Source organism: Poromitra crassiceps, assembly GCF_964638095.1.
Source record: "Poromitra crassiceps genome assembly, chromosome: 4".
NCBI classification, from domain to species: Eukaryota; Metazoa; Chordata; class Actinopteri; order Beryciformes; family Melamphaidae; genus Poromitra; species Poromitra crassiceps.
The window spans coordinates 26,857,127-26,882,898 of NC_139626.1; the positions used below are offsets into that span (position 1 = coordinate 26,857,127).

Consider the following 25,772-nt stretch of genomic DNA (forward strand, 5'->3'; position numbering starts at 1 on the left):
AGGCATGAGAGTGTGCCTGCATTATGCTTGCGTGTTAGTTTGTAGGCATGAGAGTGTGCCTGCATTACGCCGGGTTCACACACACGCCTAGAGCGATGCTTAAAGCAACGCCTAAGCAACGCCTAAAATTTAGGCGTCCTTGTTAACAGACGAGAGCGTTCACACATACCGCTGCCACGCTGTGCTGAAGCCACGCTCGCGCTGTGCCTACGCTGCGCTGCATTTATCGTTTAGGCGTCTGTTCTATTTTTCAGCTCTAGGCGCGCTGAACTGTCAAGCTGGCTGTTGTTTCTGGTGGACTTGGGCCATATTTTCTACCGAGTTTGCCCAAAAGGGAGGGTGGAGCATAGTGGGAGAGGAGAGCTGTCCTTCATGTGTTCCTCTATTAACGTCTTTTCTGTCAGATGTATATATACCCCCCCTGTCTCAATGCAAGTTTCACTCATGGTGTTGATGACTCATAGTCACATGATTACCCGAGGGAAAATAACAATTACAGCGGGCCAGGAAATAGACAGACATCCTCACTTGCACATTACAATAAAAAAGAGGACTCACCCATGCTATAAATCAGATCTGAAAAGTGTAAACAAACCGCTGCTCATGTGTTCAGCGTAGCGCAGAGCGTGGCGTCCTGTGTGAACGAAAATAGGCGGCAGGCGTGCATGAAGCAATGCCTATATGCGTAGGCGTCGATTAAAGCGTATGCGCAAGGCGTCGCGCAAAGCGTGTGTGTGAATCGGCCGTTAGGCTTAGTTCACACAGACCAGCTACGCCTTGCCTTGCCTCAACCCACGCCTACGCCGAGCTGGGCGTGAACCTGTTACACGCTTTTGTGATCACACCGCACGCCTTTTGCACGCCGAACCTGGAGCCGAGTCACAAGCGCCTCTCCTCTCTCCCGACTGTATTTTTTCACGTGTTGTCCAGAATTGTCATGGGTAGCCTCTAGGTAAAATAAATCGGATATATTTAATGTTCTATTGATGCTGGATCTGTATAACCAGGTCTGACTATAGTCGGACATTTTAGAGAGGTGATCTTGCAAGAATATGTGCTGGCAGCCTGGCACACAACAACATTGTCCATCTTGCTTCTTCGGTCGCTATTCTCTCTCATGAAGATCTGTTTGCCGACGGGGAGAAAGCCCCACGTGATAGCCACCCGTCAATCTCTCTGTCTCTGCTCAACATGTTGTAGTAACTGAATTTTATTTTGAAATTCAGTTGATTTTGCCATTTCCGACGGATATTGTGCGTTTTTCTTTCATGGCTTGACAGAAGAAGCCTGCCTGCACGCGCCTTGTCGGCTTCAAAATAGAACTCACGCCTATTCGATAAAATCGGCAAGGCATAGGCAAGGCGTGGGTACACGCAGGGTTCACGCTCAGGCGGCCGGTGTACACAGCCTCGTTGACTAAAACGGACGCCTATTAAAAAGCGTGGGTAAAGGCAAGGCAAGGCAAGGCAAGGCATCGTCGGTGTGAACCCAGCCTTAGGCTGGTTTCACACCGACGACCCAAGCCTTGCCTATGCCTTGCCTTTACCCACGCTTTTTAATAGGCGTCCGTTTTAGTCAACGAGGCTGTGTACACCGGACGCCTGAGCGTGAACCCTGCGTGTACCCACGCCTTGCCTGTGCCTTGCCGATTTTATCGAATAGGCAAGAGTTCTATTTTCACGCCGACAAGGCGCGTGCAGGCAGGCTTTTCTGTCAAGCCATGAAAGAAAAACGCGACAATATCCGTGGGAACTGGCAAAGTCAACTGAATTTCAAAATAAAATGGAGTTTCTACAACAGTATTGAGCAGAGAGAGAGAGAGCGAGAGAGAGATTGACGGGTGGCTATCACGTGGGGCTTTCTCCCTGTCGGCAAACAAATCTTCATGAGAGAATAGCGACCGAAGAAGCAAGATGGACAATGTTGTTGTGCCAGCACATATTCTTGCAAGATCACCTCTCTAAAATGTCCGACTATAGTCAGACCTGGTTATACATATCCAGCATCAATAGAACATTAAATATATCAGATTTATTTTACCTAGAGGCTACCCATGACAATTCTGGACAACACGTGAAAAAATACAGTCGGGAGAGAGGAGAGGCGCTTGTGACTCGGCTCCAGGTTCGGCGTGCAAAAGGCGTGCGGTGTGATCGCAAAAGCGTGTAACAGGTTCACGCCCAGCTCGGCGTAGGCGTGGGTTGAGGCAAGGCAAGGCGTGGGTCGTCGGTGTGAAACCAGCCTTATGCTTGCGTGTTAGTTTGTAGGCATGAGAGTGTGCCTGCATTACGCTTCGTTCACACAGACAACCTACGCCTTGCCTTGCCTCAACCCACGCCTACGCCGAGCTGGGCGTGAACCTGTTACACGCTTTTGCGATCACACCGCACGCCTTTTGCACGCCGAACCTGGAGCCGAGTCACAAGCGCCTCTCCTCTCTCCCGACTGTATTTTTTCACGTGTTGTCCAGAATTGTCATGGGTAGCCTCTAGGTAAAATAAATCGGATATATTTAATGTTCTATTGATGCTGGATATGTATAACCAGGTCTGACTATAGTCGGACATTTTAGAGAGGTGATCTTGCAAGAATATGTGCTGGCACAACAACATTGTCCATCTTGCTTCTTCGGTCGCTATTCTCTCTCATGAAGATTTGTTTGCCGACGGGGAGAAAGCCCCACGTGATAGCTACCCGTCAATCTCTCTGTCTCTCTGCTCAACATGTTGTAGTAACTCCATTTTATTTTGAAATTCAGTTGACTTTGCTATTTCCGACGGATATTGTGCGTTTTTCTTTCATGGCTTGACAGAAGAAGTCTGCCTGCGCGCGCCTTGTCGGCTTCAAAATAGAACTCACGCCTATTCGATAAAATCGGCAAGGCACAGGCAAGGCGTGGGTACACGCAGGGTTCGCGCTCAGGCGGCCGGTGTACACAGCCTCGTTGACTAAAACGGACGCCTATTAAAAAGCGTGGGTAAAGGCAAGGCATAGGCAAGGCTTGGGTCGTCGGTGTGAACCCAGCTTTATGCTTGCGTGTTAGTTTGTAGGCATGAGAGTGTGCCTGCATTATGCTTGCGTGTTAGTTTGTAGGCATGAGAGTGTGCCTGCATTATGCTTGCGTGTTAGCTTGTAGGCATGAGAGTGTGCCTGCGTTATGCTTGCGTGTACCTCTCTCCATGAGTGTGTTGAAGAGTGAGGCGTTGATGAAGTAGAAGAGGTAGGCGAGGAGCTGAGAGGAGAGCTCTGGGTGGAGCTGACAGTCCAGCAGCAGGCGCCTCGTCTCAGACAAGACCTCCAGCACCTGCTTGGTCTCACCAGGGACACGTAGTGCATCGCTCCCCAGGACCCCAGCACTCCAACCAGGCATCTGCGGCTCAGCACGCTCCCTGAAGGGGTTGCAGTCCAGAAGGCCTGGCAGGATGGGGTACAGGACCTGAGAAGATAGAGGTAGGTGATTGTCACTGAAGTGTGAGAGGGAACTGTGCTGCATGTAAAAAGGATACGTTTGTCAATTTTGGACATAATTTGTCTCTTATATACCTGTAGAACTTGGACCCACAGAATATTAACTCCAGAGGCAGCTGTTTGTTGAAATGGAACTGTTGCTCGGTTGCTAGGCCTCTTGCTGCTAACGATAAGTCCAAACAGGTTTTGTGAAAAGATCTTGTCAGTGAAAACAATATGGCGACCAACTGACATATTTCTATCCACAGCCTGAAAGCAGCAGCACCGCACCATTTACACTCATTGGATCGTCTTCTACCAAACTAACCGGCTCCATGTGCCAATGTTTAAATCATTACTCTGCCAATAACGCACTTTCACCCCACAGCAGTCTGTGCTGTTTGGCAGTCTGTGCTGTGGCAGTCTGTGGTCTGTGATGTGGCAGTCTGTGCTGTGTAGCAGTCTGTGCTGTAGTAGTCTGTGCTGTGTAGCAGTCTGTGCTGTGTAGCAGTCTGTGCTGTAGCAGTCTGTGCTGTAGCAGTCTGTGCTGTGTAGTAGTCTGTGCTGTAGCAGTCTGTGCTGTGTAGCAGTCTGTGCTGTAGCAGTCTGTGCTGTGTAGCAGTCTGTGCTGTAGCAGTCTGTGCTGTAGCAGTCTGTGCTGTGTAGTAGTCTGTGCTGTAGCAGTCTGTGCTGTGTAGCAGTCTGTGCTGTAGCAGTCTGTGCTGTGTAGCAGTCTGTGCTGTGTAGTAGTCTGTGCTGTAGCAGTCTGTGCTGTAGCAGTCTGTGCTGTAGCAGTCTGTGCTGTGTAGCAGTCTGTGCTGTAGCAGTCTGTGCTGTGTAGCAGTCTGTGCTGTGTAGTAGTCTGTGCTGTAGCAGTCTGTGCTGTGTAGCAGTCTGTGCTGTAGCAGTCTGTGCTGTGTAGCAGTCTGTGCTGTGTAGCAGTCTGTGCTGTAGTAGTCTGTGCTGTGTAGCAGTCTGTGTCCTCTGTGTCCTCCGCCAACAAAAATAGTCCCCTCAGCTTTCTACTTTGCTGAAAATGTAGCCTAATCAGCCTAATTAACTGCAGGCTGTCTACTTTACTACTGTCTACTCTACAGCTGTGAAGCGTTTTGTTGATTAGGGCAGGTGTGAAGCGGAGTGATCTACACACAGTGAAGCGTCAGTGCATTATCATGAAATAACGGCACTCGTAGGATCCCTCTAGTCCAATCAAATTGCTCGGCCGGAACTACCTGTTGTATAATTAAGCAATATATCACGAGAGCAAGTGTGTTGTGGTGAATATATCCCCCTGATCAGTTGTTATCCCACGAGGCCGCAGGCCGAGTGGGATAACAACTGAGCAGGGGGATATATTCCACAACACACGCTGCTCGAGTGCTATATTGCTTTTATAAAAGGGTTCCAAGTATAATAATATAATAATAATAACACTATAAGTCCGACTGGCATGGTATTCGTATCGTTCTGGAGACTGAAGTCGACATTGGCCAATCCTGGCGCTTGCCTGGACTTTTTACAAAGCCCGACACCAGAGCCATATGCCCACACCAAGTAACGTTACGTCTTATTTAGAAATGCGGGGTTAAGAGTGAGGGCGCGCGAGAGAGGGGTTAAGACATTAGCCCGAGTCTATTCTTGTACAAAACATCATTTTCTGCGAAGTATTAGTAAAGTTATAAGCGAAGATCGATTCACAAGGATCTGAAAAGCTGTCTCCGCCATTTTGTTTTTGAGGTACTTTTAGTAAGAGAGTTGCGCCATCATGCGTCCGACTAGTGACCCTCCATACAGCAGATCAGGAGAAAGCTGTTTGGCTCGAGTGCAGCGCTGCCTTTTAGTAAGAGAGTTGCCATGGCAACCAATAACCCATGGCCATGGGTTATTGAACTCGGTTACTGGAATTATACAATGGCTGTGAACCAATCAGATTGCTTGATTTGAGAGAGCCATTTTATAAATATATATATATGTATATATATGCACACACGCACACACACACACACATATATATACATATATATATACACACATATGTGTGTGTGTGCGTGCACACGTGTCCACAATCGCCAAACTCCCTTTTTAAGAGTGATTTCCTCATCCATGTGGAACTAGAGATTTGTTGACAATTCCTGTGGGATAATTTGAGGTTGGAAAAGGTAACGTTGTGCGTTGGATGTTCTGATCACTGGGATAAACCAAAGCATGTAACCCTCTAACCCAGATCATTTCAGACCACCCACCCATAATGTGTCTACAGGTCTGGCTCTCTCACGATTACATACACATCTCTGTTATAAGATGAGACTGACACCAGCAGCAACCCACTGCCACAGAAATCAGCAGAAAGAGAGAGAGAGTAGCATTTCCTCATTCTAGCCAAAGCTCCTTGCTGTTCTTCAGAGCAGGCCTGGACAACGATAGCTTTGTTCGGGCTAATTGTACACAGACATCCCCCTTCCCCTCCAATCCCTCTCCTACACCCACCAAGCTTCCTTGGCCAGCGCCAGCCATAGATCCACATTCCTAAAAAGCTGAATATGGCTCCTGTGGGCTTGGCATGGCCAGCGACAGGACTGCTGAGTGAAGAGTTTTGAAGGAATCCACCCCAGCAGATCATTTTACATTGACTGTAAGTAAGGCCCTGCAGGGTGAGAACATAGAGCACCACGCCTCCCATCACATGAGACAATGGAAATGGGTGAGCATGAAGCCAAATAGTGTTCCAGTGTTTCTGGGTGGAAAATGTCACTCAGTGGAACCGACCAAGACAGGACCCATTCAAACAACAAGCCTCACTCGTTCTGTTCCCTGGATCCAGAGACTGCCACATGTATCTAGTATGTGTGTGTGTGTGTGTGTGTGTGTGTGTGTGTGTGTGTGTGTGCGTTGTGTTTTCTATCCGCCCGCCCGCCTATGTGTGCATCCGCTATGACGCACAAGTCAACACGCAGTCTGGATCAATGCGTCTGTACTCATCACGACACATCCTCTGCTGGGAAGAGCCAGTCACCAATGGCGCCTTTTGTTTTCCATCCCGCAGAGCAGTTACCCTCGCTCCAGATGGACAAGCATGAAATGCCCCAAACAGCAAACACAGGTTTAGCAAGATGTTATATACTACCTTTGGCTTACTTTAGGTTGTGTTCAATTATAGTTTTGTATTTTACATGTTTTTTTTTATTCATGATGATGATGATGATGATGATTATTGTTGTTGTTATTGTTATTATTATTATTATTTTCTTATAATATATGGGGTATTTGTCAGGGGCAATATTTAAAAAGTTCAGAATAGGTATTACAAAACAACACTTTGTGAAGGCAATTGACTCAGTCATGTCGACATCCCAGACTCAATAAACATAATATGACCCAATGCATCATGCTTGTTGTGTTGACAAATTTTACCAAATTGACAGACTAAACTAAAGACATGTTCTGTATATTGTTATTTTACTTATTTTTGTAAGTACACAAGATTGTTTCAGTTAGTTTTCTTTTTTTCAATAGTCTAATGTTTTATTTCAAATAAATAAAATGTTTTTTGTCGCCCACATCATTTTTTTTTTTTTTTAGTTAACTATAATAATCTTGGTAGTGTTTTGATTTAAGATCACTTTCTGTGAGACCCCCTTGTTTGAGGGAAGGTAACACAACAAGGAGTATTGATAGCTGGAGAAAAACTATTTCTGTCTTGTTCTCTCTCTCTCTCTCTCTCTCTCTCTCTCTCTCTGGTCTAGCTTGTCTACACTGTCAAACTGAGATGTTAAAGTCCCCTTGCAAAAACTGGTTCCTCATTCAGACACGCCGCAGTAAATCCAGATATAAATCACTAGACTTCAGTGCATCTCTGCACTAGTGAAGGGAAAGTGTGTGGGAAAGATGCTAGAATCAATCATTAGGCCTTAGTTGGGGTATACATTAGCTTGACACTGGTGGTTTTGGGACATTCCTCACATGATTTGGTCTGGTCGGCCTGTCAGTCCTGGAGAGATGTGGATTATTGGAGCTTACTACCTCCTGACAGGTATGATGGATGAGAACGTCATGCCTGGAATAACTGGCATGACCACAGAAGTCCAAGGAAACAAGCAAAGCAAGACGCCAGACAAATGTCAATAAAACATCAACCTTGCATTACATCCATCCTGTAAGTCTCAACCTTATGAGACCTATTATATTTCAGGGTTATTCCTTCATTTGCTGACATCTGGAAGTGGTTTGGTTCATCGGGCTGACCCGCATTCCACCATAAGAGAGATGGAGGCTGACTGATGGCAGGTAGTTCGATAACCACATCCTCCTGAATCAAGAAAAATATGCGAGGCACCAACTCCGCAGGATGCTACTATTCGGGAATTCTATCGTTTCCTCCTCAGAGACGTGGACTTTGTACCTCCAACTTCCTTCCTATTGAGGATGCCTAGATCCTTTCTTTTCTAGTGAGCACACAGTCCATCTCAGTTCCTGTTGTCAGAGCATGTGACACCTTGGCTAATGCCATCTCTGACGTGGCTAAATGCGTCACATGACTTCCCTTCACCCTGGCCCTTTTCTCTTCCACTGGGTGTTGCTGGCTAGGAGCATCCAGGTCACTGATTCATACGCTGATTCAGTTATGATGTCTAGTTGTACTCCTGACTGAGGAGGGAGAATTGTTCAGATGACGTCAGATGCACTTTAATGGGCTGATTTGTATTTTCTGGACGGTTTTTCGACCCACACCCACTCAGCTCAACTGGAAAGTTGTCTAAAACCTCCATGGCAAGTTTCCATGTGGTGGGTGTGGTTTCACTGAAATACTGAACACCACTGGCCACCATTGCTACAATGCAATGCCACTTTCTCTCTCTCTCTCTCTCTCTCTCTCTCTCTCTCTCTCTCTCTCTCTCTCTCTCTCTCTCTCTCTCTCTCTCTGTACACAGGCTTTTCTCAATGAAACATTGCATGATGTTATTACTTTCCCCAATAAAGAGTAGCTAGTGGAACAAATTAGTATTTCATTTTCAGTAACCTGATACCAGTCCCAAAAAAAAATGGCAGAGCTTTTGCTATCAAAACCTCTAAATGTCAGAAGTTGAATTATTCAGGGCGTCTGGGTAGTGCAGCGGTAGATTCCCTGCCTAACACGAGGGTTGTAGGTTCGAGCCCCCGTGTTGCCTCCGCTTGGTCGGGAGTCCATACAGGCAACAATTGGCCGTGTCTGTGGGTGGGAAGCCGAATTAGAGGTACATTATCTGTCCTGGTCGCTGCACTACTGCCTCCTCTGGTCGGTCGAGGCGCCTGTTCAGGGGGGACGGGAACTGGGGGGAATAGCGTGATCCTACCACGTACTACATCCTGTCGGTGAAACACCTCGTTGTCAGGTGAAAAGAAGCAGCTGGCGACTGCACATGTATCGGAGGAAGCATGTGCTAGTCTACAACTCTACCCGGATCAGCAGAGGAGGTGGCGCAAAAACGGGGGAAATCCGGGGGGAAAAGTTGAATTATCCAAAAGCTATCGAGGAAAGAGGATAACGACTGACTGATCCCTCAATTTGTCTCAGTCAAAATGAGTCATTCTCCCTCTTATGAAACTTGGCTGCATAGAGCAGCTCAGAAGAGATGTGGCAGAAACATAGACTATTAAAGTGATGATACTGTGAAAGCTGCACCTGGGTGTTGGTCCAGCTCACCTGGGTGTTGGTCTAGCTCTCACCTTGGTGATATAGTACACACACTGCTGGAAGGTGAGCATGATGACTTCCTCCAGGACGCCCACTGTCTCCTCACTGGCTGAACGCACACCTGACAGGTGCAGCTCCAACAGAGCTGAAACACACACACACACACACACGCACACGCACGCACGCATGCACACACACACACACACACGCACGCACGCACGGATGCACGCACGCACACGCACACACACACACACACACACACACACACGCACGCATGCATGCACGCACGCACACACACACACACACACACACACACACGCACACACACACACATACACGATGGGTGTATTAGCTCTCTGGAAAAAAGTACTCATCACTAAAATGCCCTATTTAGTTTGTATTTCACTCAAATAAATCGACGGTGTCTCCATGGATACTCTTCTCTGTTGGAGGCCTATTTCATAATTTGTGCTGATGAGATCGCTGTCATTTTACACACAAATGAAACACTGACTGTGCAACTTTATCTGTTCGAGCTCAATAGGCTACTAACCCAAGTTCTCCTCCCTGTTCTTCTCACCTTCCCTCTCTGCTTCGTCCTCCTGTCCTTGCTCCCTCCGGCTTCTCCAGTCCAGAATAAGGGGCAGCTGGTGCTGGATGAAATATAGCAGCTCCAGGCCGTTGGACATCCAGACCACCAGGGGGCGCAGACCTGAGATCACCTCTTCCAGACCAAGCGGCAGCTCCTCTGGGTCTGAGCCTTCACCATTAAGACTGAAGTTCATCGGAATAGATCTTGAATCAGTCCAACCCAATCAGCAGGATAAAATGTTGCCATTGTACATTTCTGAAATCCATGGATAGGTCCACATCGAGCAAACTCACAAACTCACAGTGGATCGACTGTACGGCGAGTTGTATGATGACCTGTTTCGTGTGCGTGTGCTTGCCTGTGTGTGTGTGTGTGTGTGCGCATGGCATGCGCACGTGTGTACACATTTGTGTGTGTGTGCACGCGTGCATGCGTGTGTGCCTGTGTGTGTGTGTGTGTGTGCACACATTTGTGTGTGTGTGAGACATAAGCAGCAGTTAAATCTGAACGCTTGAGAAAGAAGGAGTATTCACTTACGCTTCAGGTTGAACCGCAGCTAGCTCTGTAGTGTGCTCCTGCAGAAACAATAAATAGACTTTGTGATCAGTGCATCAAAATATAATGATAATAATAATATGCCCAGTCCATTAACCATCTCACTACTATAATACGGGTTCTCGGTTGAGCAGTTGAGCAGGCGAGCACACGAAGCGTGCAAGCGATATTTCTAGATTATGTGAAATTTAGGGTTAATATATAAAAGGGTTTATATATATATATATATATATACATGCATACACACACACACACACACACACACACACACACACACACACACACGCACGCACACACACACACACACACACACACACACACACACACACACACACACACACACACTGTACATTGACAACACAATCATAATAGCAAGGTAAGAAATACAAAAGCAAGGCAAGAAACATACAAGTACATCATCAAAGGGTCACAAACAAGATCAGTAGATAAAGACCATAAAAGGTAGTTTCAATAAGTGATTTAAAAGATTATACAGATTTAGCAGTTTAAATCCTCAGGCAAGTTGTTCCAAAAGTCTAGGGGCCCTGATGGAAAACAACGGATCACTTCTTGTTTTTCATATAGACTTTGAAACAGCCAATAGGAACCTGCCCAGGGTCATCAGGCTGAAATCCAGTTCATATGAGGTTAAAAGGTCTTTGATATTCTTTGGAGCCAGACCCATCTGTAAAAAGTCTTCAAACTAACTTACAGATATTAAACAGTGTAGACCAGTGGTTTGCAAAGTGGGGTCCGGGGACCCCCAGGGATCCTTGAGGGGGTTCCAGGGGGTCCCCAGCAAAAAGGGGAATGATTTATTTTCACTATAATTCCATCCATAAGTAACACAATGTATGACTGAATGTATGACTGGGTTTCATGGATAATAAAATCTAAAAGCAAAATATCTTATCAGATAGGGGGACCCGGCCTGGCTGGGACAAATCTTATCAAATGGGGGTCCGTGGTCTAATTTGTGTCTGTCAGTTTGGGGGTCCTTGACTTGAAAAAGTTTGAGAATGACTGTTATAGACTGTGTCAAATGTGACCAAAGAGCTATTAAAATGCAACCACACTGATCTCAAATCATTTTTTACCATGACTTACCCACATGGCACTCTGAACTCTACTTACCCACATGGCACTCTGAACTCTGCTTACCCAAATGGCACTCTGAACTCTGCTTACCCACATGGCACTATGAACTCTGCTTACCCACATGGTACTCTGGACTCTGCTTACCCACATGGCACTCTGAACTCTGCTTACCCACATGGCACTCTGAACTCTACTTACCCACATGACACTCTGAACTCTGCTTACCCACATGGCACTCTGAACTCTGCTTACCCACATGGCACTCTGAACTCTGCTTACCCACATGTCACTCTGAACTCTGCTTACCCACATGGTACTCTAAACTCTACTTACCCACATGGCACTCTGAACTCTACTTACCCACATGGCACTCTGAACTCTGCTTACCCACATGGTACTCTGAACTCTACTTACCCACATGGTACTCTGAACTCTGCTTACCCACATGGTACTCTGAACTCTACTTACCCACATGGCACTCTGAACTCTGCTTACCCACATGGCACTCTGAACTCTACTTACCCACATGGAACTCTGAACTCTGCTTACCCACATGGCACTCTGAACTCTACTTACCCAAATGGCACTCTGAACTCTACCCAAATGGCACTCTGAACTCTGCTTACCCACATGGCACTCTGAACTCTGCTTACCCACATGGCACTCTGAACTCTGCTTACCCACATGGCACTCTGAACTCTGCTTACCCACATGGAACTCTGAACTCTGCTTACCCACATGGCACTCTGAACTCTACTTACCCAAATGGCACTCTGAACTCTACCCAAATGGCACTCTGAACTCTGCTTACCCACATGCACTCTGAACTCTGCTTACCCACATGGTACTCTGAACTCTGCTTACCCACATGGCACTCTGAACTCTGCTTACCCACATGGCACTCTGAACTCTGCTGGCAATGAGCAGCAGGAGCCTGCGGAGGTCTGAGGTGTGGAGATGGCCGGCAGAATACTGCACACACACACACAGCAAGAACGCAACAGTCAACGGCGGCGTGTCTTTGGCGCCGCTACAGCCTATGGCGACTATCTCCTTGATGACGCGATCCTCCAACTCCACCTCGTAGTTCAAAGTCAAGCTGTGGCCCTCAGGTGCTTTTAGAAAGGGGGCGCCTCTTTGCAGGGAAGCCTTTCTGTGCGGGCTCTGGAGGTGGGCGCAGGTGTTGCAGAGTATTGGGGCTGTAGGATGAGCTGGCGTAGCAGCAGAAGGGGCGTGGCGCAGGAGCCAGGGAACAGCAGACGAGCTGGGATCAGAAGGGCCGTCGTTCAACTCCTTCATTTCAAAGAAACACACAAGATATCAGATATGGGTCACTTTCAAGCCCCAAACTCCAGTTCTGAAAAGGTGAAGCCAATGCAGAAGTATCGAAAAGCTGCAGGTCCTCAAGTGGCCACTTGAGACTGGCTCCAAAAGCCATTCTCCCCCCAAAAAACAGTTTCTTGAAAACTGTACGGGGGGTGAATTTTTATATAACTCACCGCAGTCACCAGTTAATACAGTCACCAGTTAATACAGTCACCAGTCACCAGTTTATACAGTCACCAGCAGAGTTGGGCAAGTTACTTTCAAAATGTAATATACTACATATTACTAGTTACTTTCATTTGAAAGTAATAAGTTACTTTACAATATTACTTTCTGTGTAGAGTAACTCGTTACTTAGTACACTACTTTTGCATTACATTTATCAAAACAACAGCAGCAGCAGAATGACATCGCCACCCCGGAACCATCCCAAGAAATATTTTCAACCATCTTGAAGTCAGTGTAAACAATCCAAAATTGTAAATGTTATTATTTTCCTTTGTTATTGTCAGCTATAGTGGTTATTTGCATAAAAACACAGGAAATTATTGTATCTTTTTTTTAAATATGTGCTTTGATTTAATAAAATGTAACTCAATTTGTAACTTGAGTTACTTGACAAAGTAACTGGTATAATATTACTGAAATCCTATAAGTAATAAGTTATATTACTGAGTTACTGCTAAAAGTAATATATTACATGTAATATGTTACTTTTGTAATGAGTTACCCCCAACACTGGTCACCAGTCACCAGTTAATACAGTCACCAGTCACCAGTTTATACAGTCACCAATCACCAGTTTATACAGTCACCAGTCACCAGTTTATACAGTCACCAGTTTATACAGTCACCAGTTAATACAGTCACCAGTTTATACAGTCACCAGTTTATACAGTCACCACTCACCAGTCACCAGTTAATACAGTCACCAGTTAATACAGTCACCAATCACCAGTTTATACAGTCATCAGTCACCAGTTTATACAGTCACCAGTTTATACAGTCACCAGTTAATACAGTCACCAGTTTATACAGTCACCAGTTTATACAGTCACCACTCACCAGTTAATACAGTCACCAGTTAATACAGTCACCAGTTTATACAGTCACCACTCACCAGTCACCAGTTAATACAGTCACCAGTTTATACAGTCACCAGTTAATACAGTCACCAGTTTATACAGTCACCAGTTTATACAGTCGGCTGCAAAGAAACGTCTTCCAACTTGATTTTCTTGATTTATTACCTCAGTAAACACTTTCCTAACGAGTTTATGGTCTCAATCGCTAGTCTCAAATCTTCTTCAATACAGCATTAATTTAGTAAATTATGTTCCCATAGAGTAAAATTGACGAGTCCAATGATCGCACAGCTTTCCGAGGACGGACCAATAGCAGGTGGTGCTGCGGCTCCGTCAACAACAAGATGGCGACGGTGAAAATGTCAAACTCAAGGCTTCAAAACAGGAATCCACAAACCAATGGATGATGTGACGTCACAGAGGCTACATCTATTTTTATGCAATCTATGGTCACTTAAAAAAATGAATGTGTCCAGTCATAGCCCTGCATATTTTGGAAATCTTCTTACCTTGTGCGTCACAGCTAAAGGATCTTTGAACAGGAAGAGGTAGCTCTGTCCCAGGCCGATGACATCCCCGGGGCTCAGCGTGGCCTCTCCTCTCAGCGCCTCCCCGTTCCTCCACACCGCGGCGTCCTGACAGGGCCGGAGCCTGGTGGGGCTGCCGTTGCCATGGCGATGGAAGCAGCAGTGCCTTGGAAGGATGTCGGGGGCAAACAGGGGTACGTCAACCTTTGACCCCTCTCCGTTTTCGCTGTGTCGGCCAATCGCAATGCTCGGCTCCGCGAGTAAGTAGATGACAAAGTCCTGAGGAGAGGAGACAATTCGAAAGTAGAAGTAGAAAGTAGCACACAATGTGCAACACTCTCTGAAACAGGTGTAGTATGTATTTATGTTTATGTAATATGTATTTATGTAATATGTATTTATGTTGCTGTTGTTTGATGTTGACTGGCCCTTTGTTTTTAAATGTTTTTCTTAGAGGTACGTATTTATAGCAGAGATTGTGAGGAATGTCAGTATTGTCAGTATGTGCAGTATTTGAGATCTTTTCATTGGGAAAGTTGTGCTCCTGTATGTGCACTTGTTTGATCTTTTTCTACATCTAGATCAGGGGCGTCGTCATGCAAGCCAAATTCTGAGGGGGCAACATTCGAAAAATGTTGGCTGTTTTTCTAAAATGTTGGCCGTTTGAGGCCAGATTTATAGAGGAATATCTCATTTTAAATTAGCATTAGGATTAGACTGTTGTGATGTCATTATTCCGTTTTAACCATCAATATTTGCTCCTTTTCTCATTAGGGTAAATACTGTATATTTATTTAGACTATCAGCATTTCATTTTCATGAGAATTATAGTCGCGAACGCGGGACGCAAACTCGGGTCTCCTGTGTGAAAGGCAAGGGATTTACCCCCTTTGAATGGTTTGTTTGTGTCACCACTACAACCTGGGTTGTGAGATTCCAATAGGGAATTTTATCCAATTCCTTTGCATAGAATGGAGCATCCATTCATTCATTCATCGGTGATCAAGCAATGTGTTTGTACTGTGCAATATGGGATTTATTGTCCTTTTTGATAGCAGCAATTTTGTGTCTAAAAGGCAGGGTAAACACAGGCGCGATCTGCAACCATAACATTAATGAGGGTTTCCAACTTCCAATCTATTTAGGTGTTCCAGTGCTGGGGTTTTGGTTGCACCTGTGTTTACCCTGCCTTTTAGACACAAAATGGCTGCTGTGGAAAAGGCCCACGGCTGAGGAGCTGGCGTTGAGGAGAGTGTGTTTTGGAGGAGGGAGGGGGATACCTGTGCAAGGCTGCAGCCCTGTACCAGCAGCAGGTAGGGACAATCCTGAGGGGGGTGAATGGAGTACTGTGTGGTGTTATCTTCGCTGCTCTCTGTCTCCTCCCTCTCTGACTCCTGTCTGTGTGTCTCGCCTCTCTGCCTCGGCGGACAGAGGGTCTCTGTCTTGGCCCGTGGCCCGGGGTCCCCCTCGGAGGGACCTCCACTCTGAATGCGGCTCTGTTTGGGGCTGGCCTCTCGGTGATGTGCGGGTGCCTGTGTTACACTCTGGTTCTGCCATTGATCGGTGCGGCAGATATTCTGACGGGTGCCCTGCTGGGTCTCGGCGTCGGAGTTCAACAGGTCCATCTCGCTTTTGCTCCTCCACAGGTTCTGGTTCCGACCCGTAGTCCTTTCTATGAGAGTGGAGGTCACTCTGGAGCGGCTCTTCTGCAGTTTACGAGCCTGCGCGTTGATACCTGACACAGAGTTGTATAAATAAATAAGAGAAGTCAGGAATGAGAGTGAGCAGTCATTCAAACTGCCTGCAAAGTGTAACAGCATTTCAAAGAGTATGCACAGAGTATGCACAGAGTATGCACAGGGCACAGGGGTACTGGAAATGTGGTCACAGGGCAACACCCTTTTTTTCTGATGAAGGCTGAGTGTGTAGTCATTTGTACATGCGTGTGTTTATGTGTGAGTGTGTAGTCATTTGTACATGCTTGTGTTTACGTGTGAGTGTGTAGTCATTTGTACATGCGTGTGTTTATGTGTGAGTGTGTAGTCATTTGTACATGCGTGTGTTTATGTGTGAGTGTGTAGTCATTTGTACATGCGTGTGTTTATGTGTGAGTGTGTAGTAATTTGTACATGCGTGTGTTTATGCCAGAGTCAACACGGAGAAGCCGCGCGCAGGAAACAGAGCTCGGTGGAAAGAGATACAGCGTTCATGGAAAAAAAAAAAAAAACGTTACCCACACAGCAGCATCCACAAGCTGCCACTGATAGGAGCAAACAGCCATTCACAAAAGCAAAACACATAACAGGACGCACTCTCTCTTTACACCATGCAGGCCCGCAGCTGTGTCAACCAACAACTGGGGCGTTCAGCAGCGACGACAGAAAGTGAATGTGAAAAGCCTGAACAAAAACATGCATAGTACTACATGGCAGTGGGATCTTGAGTGAAGTTAAAATGGGGGGATGGTTACAGAGAGGGTGTGTCTGTTTGCAAGTTTCATCAAGTCCAATTTAAACCATGTAAGAGCAGTTGGAATGAAACATAACACTTTGAACAAGAAAGTGAAAACAACCGTAGACCTATGAATATGGTTAGTTCTGACTTGGCTGATTTCTCACTGGAAAAATAGCAAGCAACCACGTGTTGGAACTATTTGCTAGCTAGCTGCTACTAGCTGCTGAATAGTTCCTATATGAAACTGCTCACAGCAATATCTGTGGATTATCTTGAGTAACCGTGTGATGATTTCTGGAGAGAGACATTGCTGTTGAGTTTTTCAAAATTGTATATTTTTTGGCGCTTTGAGTGCCACAAGCCAAGTTCCATCCAGTTCCATTGTATTCAAGAGAAGGCAGACATCTTTACGGCCGATATCTCCAAACTCGGGAACTCACACCAAAATGATCTAGAGATGGATAAATAGCACTATAGGTAAGAGGAAAAATATGTATTTTTTGGTGAACTGTCCTTTTAACAGTTTCAGTTTAGTTATGTTTATAGCCCCTTATCACAAGCTTGTCTCAAAAGGCTTTACATATAGGATACTAGACATTACATTACGATACTACACAAACACAGGATATGTTTGGATTGAGGGAGGAAACCCACAGGGAACATGCAAACTCCACAGGAGAAAGGACCGGGGTGGAGATTCAAACCCGCAACCTTCTCACTGTGAGGCAACAGTACTAACCACTGAGCCACCATGCTATGCACTGACAGTGGTTCATGAAACTATCTTCAAGCCCTTTCAAAGACCTTATTCCAGCACATGCAGACTAGCTGTGGGCTGCCGTGAAATGAGCCCTACCTGCAGTGATGGTGTCCTTCTCTTTGGACCGCTGCTCGTCCACCGAGCTCCTGCGCTGCATCTCAAAGCGCCTCAGCAGGCCTTCCCTGGGCTTCCACAGCGACTGCAGGAGGAGGGGCCTCTCGCTGTCACCGACCACCCGGAAGCCCTCCATCCTCCACTGGCGCTCGCTGATGGTGCCGATGGCGTCGCAGAGGACGTAGGACTTCGCCTCCTCCTTGTCCAGACCATACCTGCGGGAACGTTTCAAAAGGAGGAGGGAGAATAATTCGATCAAATAAAATCCTGACTAGCTCTCTGCCGAAATACTTTACTATGCCAACAGTAGATTTGTTGACATAGGCCCGTGGGCGATTTTTCGGTTTACATTCAAACTTGTCAAAATACAAGCTTATTAAACATAATGCAATAAAACTACTGGCAGTATACACTAGTATACACATTTTTCACCTTCGTTAGATCAGGACAGTCAGTATGTAACCCATGCTACAGGGATAGTTCACTCTTTTTTTTTACCTAGACCTATTTGCTACTTAGTTACTTTCTCAGCACAATCCATGCTGTTCCTCATAGTAGCTCTGGAAAGTTGGGCAAAAGCAAATGCAAGGTCAATGGGGTCACGCTCCTGTATGTACAAGCTGACTGAAGCTCACTAAGATTTCACCCACAGTCACACAAAGTACATTTCAGTCAGCTTCAGTCAGCTTCAGTCAAACCCAATGACCTTGCATTCATTTCCCCCAACTTTCCAGAGCGACTATGAGGAACAGCATGGATTGTGCTGAGAAAGAACTCTGCCAATCAACATCATCATTGGTAAGTAGCAAATAGGGCTAGGCTTTAAAAAAAACATGTGTACTATCTCTTTAAGGGCTTGCCCAGGGGTGGAGGCGGGACTGGTACCCATGCTCTCGCGCTTCCAAAGTGCACACACTAAGCATAACAGCAAGGAAACTAGCTCACTTACTGTAGCAGACCTGCTTAACGGGCCTTGATAACCAACAACTCACTACCACTCTGGACTCACGAGGACTCTGATTCACTCGGTTACAGGCAGACAGGAAATGTAGGGAGAGAGAGGGGATCGTACAGACTTGTTTCATTAAGAGTGTAATGAATTTGCAGTGTGCCCAAGCTATTTGCTAATCCATTATAACCTCCGTCCTTGTTCTAGTATTGATGTAGCTAAATGTCACTGAGTATATAGTCTCATTGAGGGAAGAGGGAAATGTTTGACTTTGTTCCTACAAGCTGAATACCACTTATATTAATCACCCCATTATGTTTTTGGACGAAGCATAAGCAAAGACTGAGAGAAATGCACTCTCTGGAGAGGCGGCCTCGATGCGGTGGCCAACACTGGCCGTCTTTCACACAAGTCTGTGGTTTGCTCCAGAGCTTTTCACAACTGCCATGTCAACCAGCAATTTGGCACACGTATGGTGTGCGCACTATACCACAGTTATAATAAACAGCTGCCCTTAAGAACAATGGGTCAAGTCGACTGTTCACCTCGATCCATGCTAATCGTACCATGATGTACACGTTTTCTTTATCACCTGCCAAAGCTTCGTGCATCAAAGGCTGATCTGACAGCTTTTATATACAAATAATGTAGCACCAAGGTATACTGCAGCAGGGATGACAGCGGACATATAATTCATCCTGAGCAGAGACACACAAACGTACAAATATGCATATGCAGACATACGTCCGCAAAGTACACGCACGCACGCACGCACGCACGCACGCACGCACGCACGCACGCACGCACGCACGCACGCACGCACGCACGCACACACACACACGGCCTTACCTTTCAAGGGCCTCTTTCACTAGTTCCTTTGCACTGGAGTGTGTGGTGGCCAGGACACTCTTGTAGTGAGCTCCTTCACAAATCTCACTACCAAAGATCTTCAGGATTCCCGGAGCAGTGATCTGATTGGACAGCTCAGATGGGTCGTCTGCTATTATTGCGCCATCTGCAGGGATCACTAGAACAGGGAAATAAGGTTTACCTCTGGATCGTAGGTCAATGATAATAATAATAATAATAATAATAATAATAATAATAATAATAATAAACCAACACAAATACAATAGGGGTTCACCCCTTCAGGGCTCGAACCGCTGAACTCCTAATAATAATAATAATAATAATAATAATAATAATAATAATAATAATAATAATAATAACAATACTAATGATTTTCCATGTTTTTTAGGCACTAAATGCCATGACTTTTCTAGGCCTGGAAAACGAGACTTTGAAATTCCATGATTTTTCCAGGTTGTCCATGACCGTGGGAACCCTGCAAAGAGCCAGGACAAACGTGTGTGACGTACTGCTGCCCCTCTGGCTGTACAGGGATGACCTGAGGCCTGCGGTCAGGGCCATGGGGCTGGAAGCCGCGCCGCGCTGGAAGACGCCCGATAGGCGGTTGGTGTGGCGACGGATGCGGCTCTTGCTGGGCTGTCTGATGGCCACACCCACACACTCCACTGACCGGGTGGAGGAACTGGAGGAACCTGACCTAGGAAGGGATGGAGAAGGGCGGGACAGTGATTACAGAGGCAGCCCTTCAACTGGAGGATCCAGGTTCATGTCACTGAATCTCTACCAGCTCCGGAGGTGTGACATGGAAGGGAAACAACAAGGCTTAACTCTTGCATGGCACCGTAACCACGGAGTTACGTTTCTGATTTTTTGCTGTTCATCTGTCATTTATGTGATTAATTAGGTAGTTAATTCTGAACAATGCTGTTCAATCATGCTACATACCAAATTAACCGGCTGAATCTTGCGCATCGAACCATGTCTTCCTTTTTCAGATCAGATCAACACAGCAGAAGTTATAGCTGTCTTTGTACAAAGACAAAGACAACATTTCAGATTATTTGGCTTTTTCAAATGGCTTTTTCAAATGGCTTTTTGGAAATCCGCCTAGGTATCTCCCTACAAAAACCAGTGCCAAATACTCATGTTTTGGTATTTTTTCATCTTCTTTGAGTTGGGATGTGGTAAGGCCTGTGGCTATGTCTCCATTGGGTTTCTAGCCATAAATACAACAACCACAGGTAACTGTTTACACTCTAAAAGTGTTTTTTATTCTAGGCGAGAATCAACCACTGTGTTTGAGCTGGTGTTACTCAGGGTCAGTAACACATAGAGTCATTCTGATACTTGGAACAGAAACTTCAAAGTCTTACCTTTCAGAAAAGGTCAGGCAGTTGTCTGTAACCCTAGCGGTTCAGCCACAGTAAGCATTTTAGTTTGGGTATGTCGTTTTCACCATTTTCTTCAGAAATAGGATAAGTTAGTTCCTGATTGCGGTGTAAAACAAATTGGTTGGGTTGTGCAGTATTATTATGTGTGTACATTGCGTGATGTGCAATTTGTGATCACTAGGAATCTGGCCCTGCAGCTCGCATATGCAGCTCAGCTGCTGCATGGCCTCGCCCGCAGCTCAGCTGCTGCGTGGCCTTGCCTGCCCTATTGGCACGTGCGCAATGTCTCCCTCTCTCTCCCTCAGTCTCTCTCTCTCTCAGTCTCGCCCCCCACTCTCTCCCTCAGTCTCTCTCCCTCTCCCTCAGTCTCTCTCATGAGCCTCAGACTGATGACATCAGTGATGACATCATCAGTGATGACATCAGTGATGACATCATCAGTGATGACATCAGTGATGACATAATCAATGATGATATCACTGATGACATCATAAGTGATGTCATCACTGATGACATCACTGATGATGTCATCAGTGGGACAGACAGACAGAGAGACAAACAAACAGACAGACAGACAGACAGACAGACAGACAGACAGACAGACAGACAGACAGACAGCTCCCTTTTATAGATATAGAAGATAGATTTAGGCTTTTTTCCCTGTGCATTTTATTATAATATGTAATATATACATATGATATATGATCATATACATATATCAAATAAAGAAAAAAAAGAAAAAAGAAGCAGAGTAAAAAAAAGACTAAGACGAACAGTCACACAAAAATGTGCACAAACCATTCTTCAATATAAGCATTAATAAGAGTAATCTCTCAAATCCCTGACACAAAATGAGATATGCCTTCATCCACCCACATTGCATTGCTAAAGTGAAGCACACAGTATCCTATGTGGGTCTATTCCCAGGCCAGTGCTGCCCACTATCCTGCACCAAAAGTCATTATTCGATGAATGTGCATAAAGTGGTGTTTACCTCTGATCAAACCCCTAAGCTGCTAATTGTAGTGGGCCGATTTCAGACTTTAGATTATTAGCAGGGCTGTAGTAGTGGTAAATACAGAGGTGGGTAAACAAACTATCCAAGGTGAGTAGTAGTTTACCCACCTTGTTTCCCCTGATAGATACAGTTGTCTGAAAATAGATGAATCAACTCTGCCTCATTTCAAAGAGGTGGGTAAACTGCACTTACTCCTACACCCCTGATTATGAGTCAAATTGATAGACGTGTTCTACAATAGCACGATGCAGTCTCCTTAAAACAAATACTAAAGCTGTTTTTGTTTGTTTATTTGTAATAATGAATGAATAAACAAACAAGCAGTGTGTGTGTGTGTGTGTGTGTGTGTGTGTGTGTGTGTGTGTGTGTGTGTGTGTGTGTGTGTGTGTTATCCCCAGTCGTCCACTTACTGCTGAGAGCCATCACTTGACTTCCTTCCCAGCTTGGCAAAGCGTCTCTTGGGGGAGGCGGCAGGTAAACTCACTGCTCTGGGTGGGAGAGAACTCAGCTCGTCAGGGGAAACCTTCATCACATTCATGCCTGGCCGCTCCACTTGGCTTGGGTAAAAAAGGAAAAGAAAAAAAGGTTTAGCTCAATTTAAAAGATCAACACAAAAGTCCCATCTTCTCCCATGGTGATGGTTTTCACACTGAGGCTGCTTTGCTTCATCTTAGTTGTTTCATTCAGGACGAGCAGCACCAAACTATCCAAGTAGCCTATCCAGCTCCTTCATTTTACGCAGACGCTCCGAGTCCGGAACATGTGCTACAGATGTTTCCAGCTCGCATCCAGCTGTTGCAGCAGGCTATTCGGCTCAAGTTACTGCTTCACTTCACGCTGTTTCTAGGATACTGTCAGAGCAGAAACTCATAAAATCTCCAATATCCGAAAAAGGTGGGGAAAATACCAGAAACTCACCCGTGGCTGGAATCCTAATGAATTGATCCAATTAAAAAGGTTATTAATGTTAGGCTATATAATCAGCTACATTCCCTGTCCTTGGAGCGTGCAGTTTGTTTCAAATTAATGACGAACCTGCTTTCCAGATGTGCGTCGGAGCGCAACTGCTTGGAGATGCCAAGTGCACACCCACCACAGACAGCGTGAAGGAAAACACAACTTCCGGTTAATACTTTCAAAATAAAACGATCGCTGACGAACACATTTTGAAGGCGCTGTTTATGGTCATCCTGTCATCACCTTGCTGTCTGGCTTGAGGTGCTGGATGTTCCGCTGTCGGGATCACGGTGTGTTTTGAAAGCGTACACTCAGGGCAGCGGCCATCCATAAGCTCTGAAGTCATGTTCAACAGACAACAGTGGTTCAACAACTTCAACCACTGAACCACACACAACATTCCTGTGTAAATGACTCCATCTTCTGGCTGTGCCAACCACAGAGCAGTTTTGCACAGAAAAGTAGGTGCCTCGTTAACTGTAGTGTCCCTGCTTAAGTGAAGTGATCTGTAGACCTACTGCATTGGTGGAATACTGTGATTTAGGCTAAGCAAAAGCTACAACAATGTAAACAATGTGCATTCAAAATCGTCATGAAAGTAGGCTAGCCTACATCATGGCCTACAGTAGCCTAGGCCAGAGGTTTTCAAAGTGGGAGGCTGGCCTCCACACACACAACAAACCGTTGACTCAAACCTGCCGAAAGTCTCCTAAGTGGGCGTGTCCGTGGAAAACCATGGGCAAAACCCACGTGACATTCACCGAGCCTCCCCTGAAACTCCCCTCCTGCATGGGGAGGCCAGCCTCCCACTTTGAAAACCTCTGGCCTAGGCTACTGTAGGCCATGATGTAGGCTAGCCTACTTTCATGACGATTTTGAATGCACATTGTTTACATTGTTGTAGCTTTTGCTTAGCCTAAATCACAGTATTCCACGCAGTAGATAATATCAATGGTGTGATGCGATGAGCGAGTGTGTGCTTGTGTTTGATGCGATGAGCGGCCAGGAGATGGCAGCAGAGTGGAGGGAAGGAGCGAGAGAGGAGTGACTTGCGGTGGACGTCTTGAGGACCCAAGGGAAAAAACTGAGATGTGTCTGCCAACAAACAGTTTTGTTGTGAGAGGCAATATTTACCTGAGGTTGGTTTTTGAACCAATGAAAGGTCTCAGATTTGAAGCTGAGGTCAGACCTGCAACAGTTGGCTTGGGGGGAGAAGTCATCAGGGCATGTAGACTACAGTGCGTTCTCATAGTCAGGCTAATAGACATATTTCATATAATCTGTACGCCCAACATCAGTGATTTATGACATCAGTCACTGATGAAGTCTCTTTTTTTGTCTAGCCTAAACGGAATTTATTTTCTAATTGAACTAACTGAGTATATTTCATGGGCCAGTCAGGGAAATGTTCAATGTCATCAGAATCAATAATTAAAGAAAAAAACAGACATCGGACTGGGTAAAACTTAAATTATCAACATCAAAATCACACACAAAAAATTTGGCAAAGGAATACAGAACTTCCTCACTTTAACTCAAATTAATTTATTGATTTATGATGAAAATGATAACAAAACACATGGAGATTTTCATTTCTTCTTCTTCTTATTGCTCTTCTTGCTGCCCTCGCCCTGCTGGGAGCTGGTGTCTCCTCCGCTGCTCTTCTGGGTGTGAGTCTTCAGCTTGGGGATCATCTCCGCCACATAAAACATCAGATCTTTACGGCAGGTGAACCTGTCCTGACAGAGGCTGCCGTCTTCCAGCTTGAGCTGAACTCTGACTCGATCTCTGGACTGGACGTCCCGGTTCAACTCCCTGGGGTGCATCTTGTTCTCTATGTAGACTTTGGCTCTGGCGGCGGTCAGGATGTCTCTGATCTCGGCGCAGGACGGATTCTGCACTGCCTTCTCTGATGGGATCCTGCGTCCCTCAGCCAGCGTCTTCCTACTGTTAATGTAGACTGGATACAGGCAGACAAACCTCTCATTATCAGCGTGGTTTGTACTTAGATGAGCCATTATTTGGCAGCTGTGTTCTTGTGACGGTAGAGGAGTGGAGCTGGATGTAGCTATTGAGTTTCATCGCTCATACTTATAGCCTTAAGGCTTTATGACATCACTGATGATGACATTGTGACAGCATCAGTGATATCATACATCATTGATATCACTTGTATAGAATTGGTGGTGTCACCACTCGAGCCACTGCAATTTCATCAGTGAGTGGTGTCAGCTGATGATGTCACCAGGTGATGTCATCATTGCTCAAGTGACATCACTGATGACAGGATATTTGAAGCGAAGGGGAAAAGGGAGAGATTCCTGACCATTCCGGAAAGGCCGTCGAGCAGGATTCGAAGCGGGAGCGGGGGAGCGGGAGCCGCAGAGAGAGAGAGAGAGAGAGAGAGAGAGGGGGGGGGGGGGGGGGGGGGAGAGGGAGAGAGAGCGAGAGCGGGGGGCGGGGCCTATGGGCGGACTGCCTGCTTGTAGCCCATGGTTGTTAACCTCGCGTCACCAGGCTCTTCTCGGCGAGAAAGAGCCTGGCTTCCGTTCACAATTGATTTTGTCACCCTACCTGGTTCCGGCCTAGAGCCCGCCCTAGACAGGAAGGGCAGCGTTTCTAGCTCGTCAACTTTTACGTTAACTTGACAATTTGACACATGTATCAGAACGGCAAACAACAAAACAAAAGATGGACGTACCAAACGAAGTTTTTGAAGAAGTTCTTTTAGAAACATTGCGGATTCACAATCTCACATCTTTTAAGCCAATACAGAAGCTTTGCATCAGACAATTAATCGAGGCAAGAGACGTCAAGCTCACGGCAACAAAGACGTTTTTTGGCGCACTGCCTTCCGGTGTTCATTCTGGTTCCGTGGTTTACGCCCCATGACAAAAAGCGGGGTGAAAGGTGCCCAAACTAGGCTCTCTCATGGGCTCTCTCCCCTCTCTTTTTTCT

The 25,772-nt window shown here is 45.9% G+C and overlaps 1 protein-coding gene and 1 pseudogene across 2 annotated transcripts in view; both read right to left on the bottom strand.

The window, feature by feature from the left end:
* Positions 1 to 22,395, bottom strand: part of LOC310775711 (ras-associating and dilute domain-containing protein-like) — a gene marked incomplete at its 5' end in the record, with an annotated part of 47,377 nt that extends 24,982 nt beyond the window's left edge. The window contains 11 exons of the mRNA XM_083635855.1: positions 3,172 to 3,436; positions 9,151 to 9,263; positions 9,672 to 9,892; positions 10,248 to 10,285; positions 12,255 to 12,656; positions 14,284 to 14,580; positions 15,582 to 16,036; positions 17,612 to 17,844; positions 19,428 to 19,605; positions 19,958 to 20,145; positions 22,268 to 22,395. Coding sequence (XP_083491981.1) covers positions 3,172 to 3,436; positions 9,151 to 9,263; positions 9,672 to 9,892; positions 10,248 to 10,285; positions 12,255 to 12,656; positions 14,284 to 14,580; positions 15,582 to 16,036; positions 17,612 to 17,844; positions 19,428 to 19,605; positions 19,958 to 20,145; positions 22,268 to 22,395 — 2,518 coding nt within the window. The remainder of the gene's footprint in view (positions 1 to 3,171; positions 3,437 to 9,150; positions 9,264 to 9,671; positions 9,893 to 10,247; positions 10,286 to 12,254; positions 12,657 to 14,283; positions 14,581 to 15,581; positions 16,037 to 17,611; positions 17,845 to 19,427; positions 19,606 to 19,957; positions 20,146 to 22,267) is intronic.
* Positions 22,396 to 24,403: 2,008 nt separating this feature from the next.
* LOC310775712 (signal recognition particle 19 kDa protein pseudogene) lies at positions 24,404 to 24,832 on the bottom strand (annotated as a pseudogene). Its single transcript has one exon. The product of its transcript is annotated as a signal recognition particle 19 kDa protein pseudogene (transcript).
* Between the last annotated feature and the right edge of the window lie 940 nt (positions 24,833 to 25,772).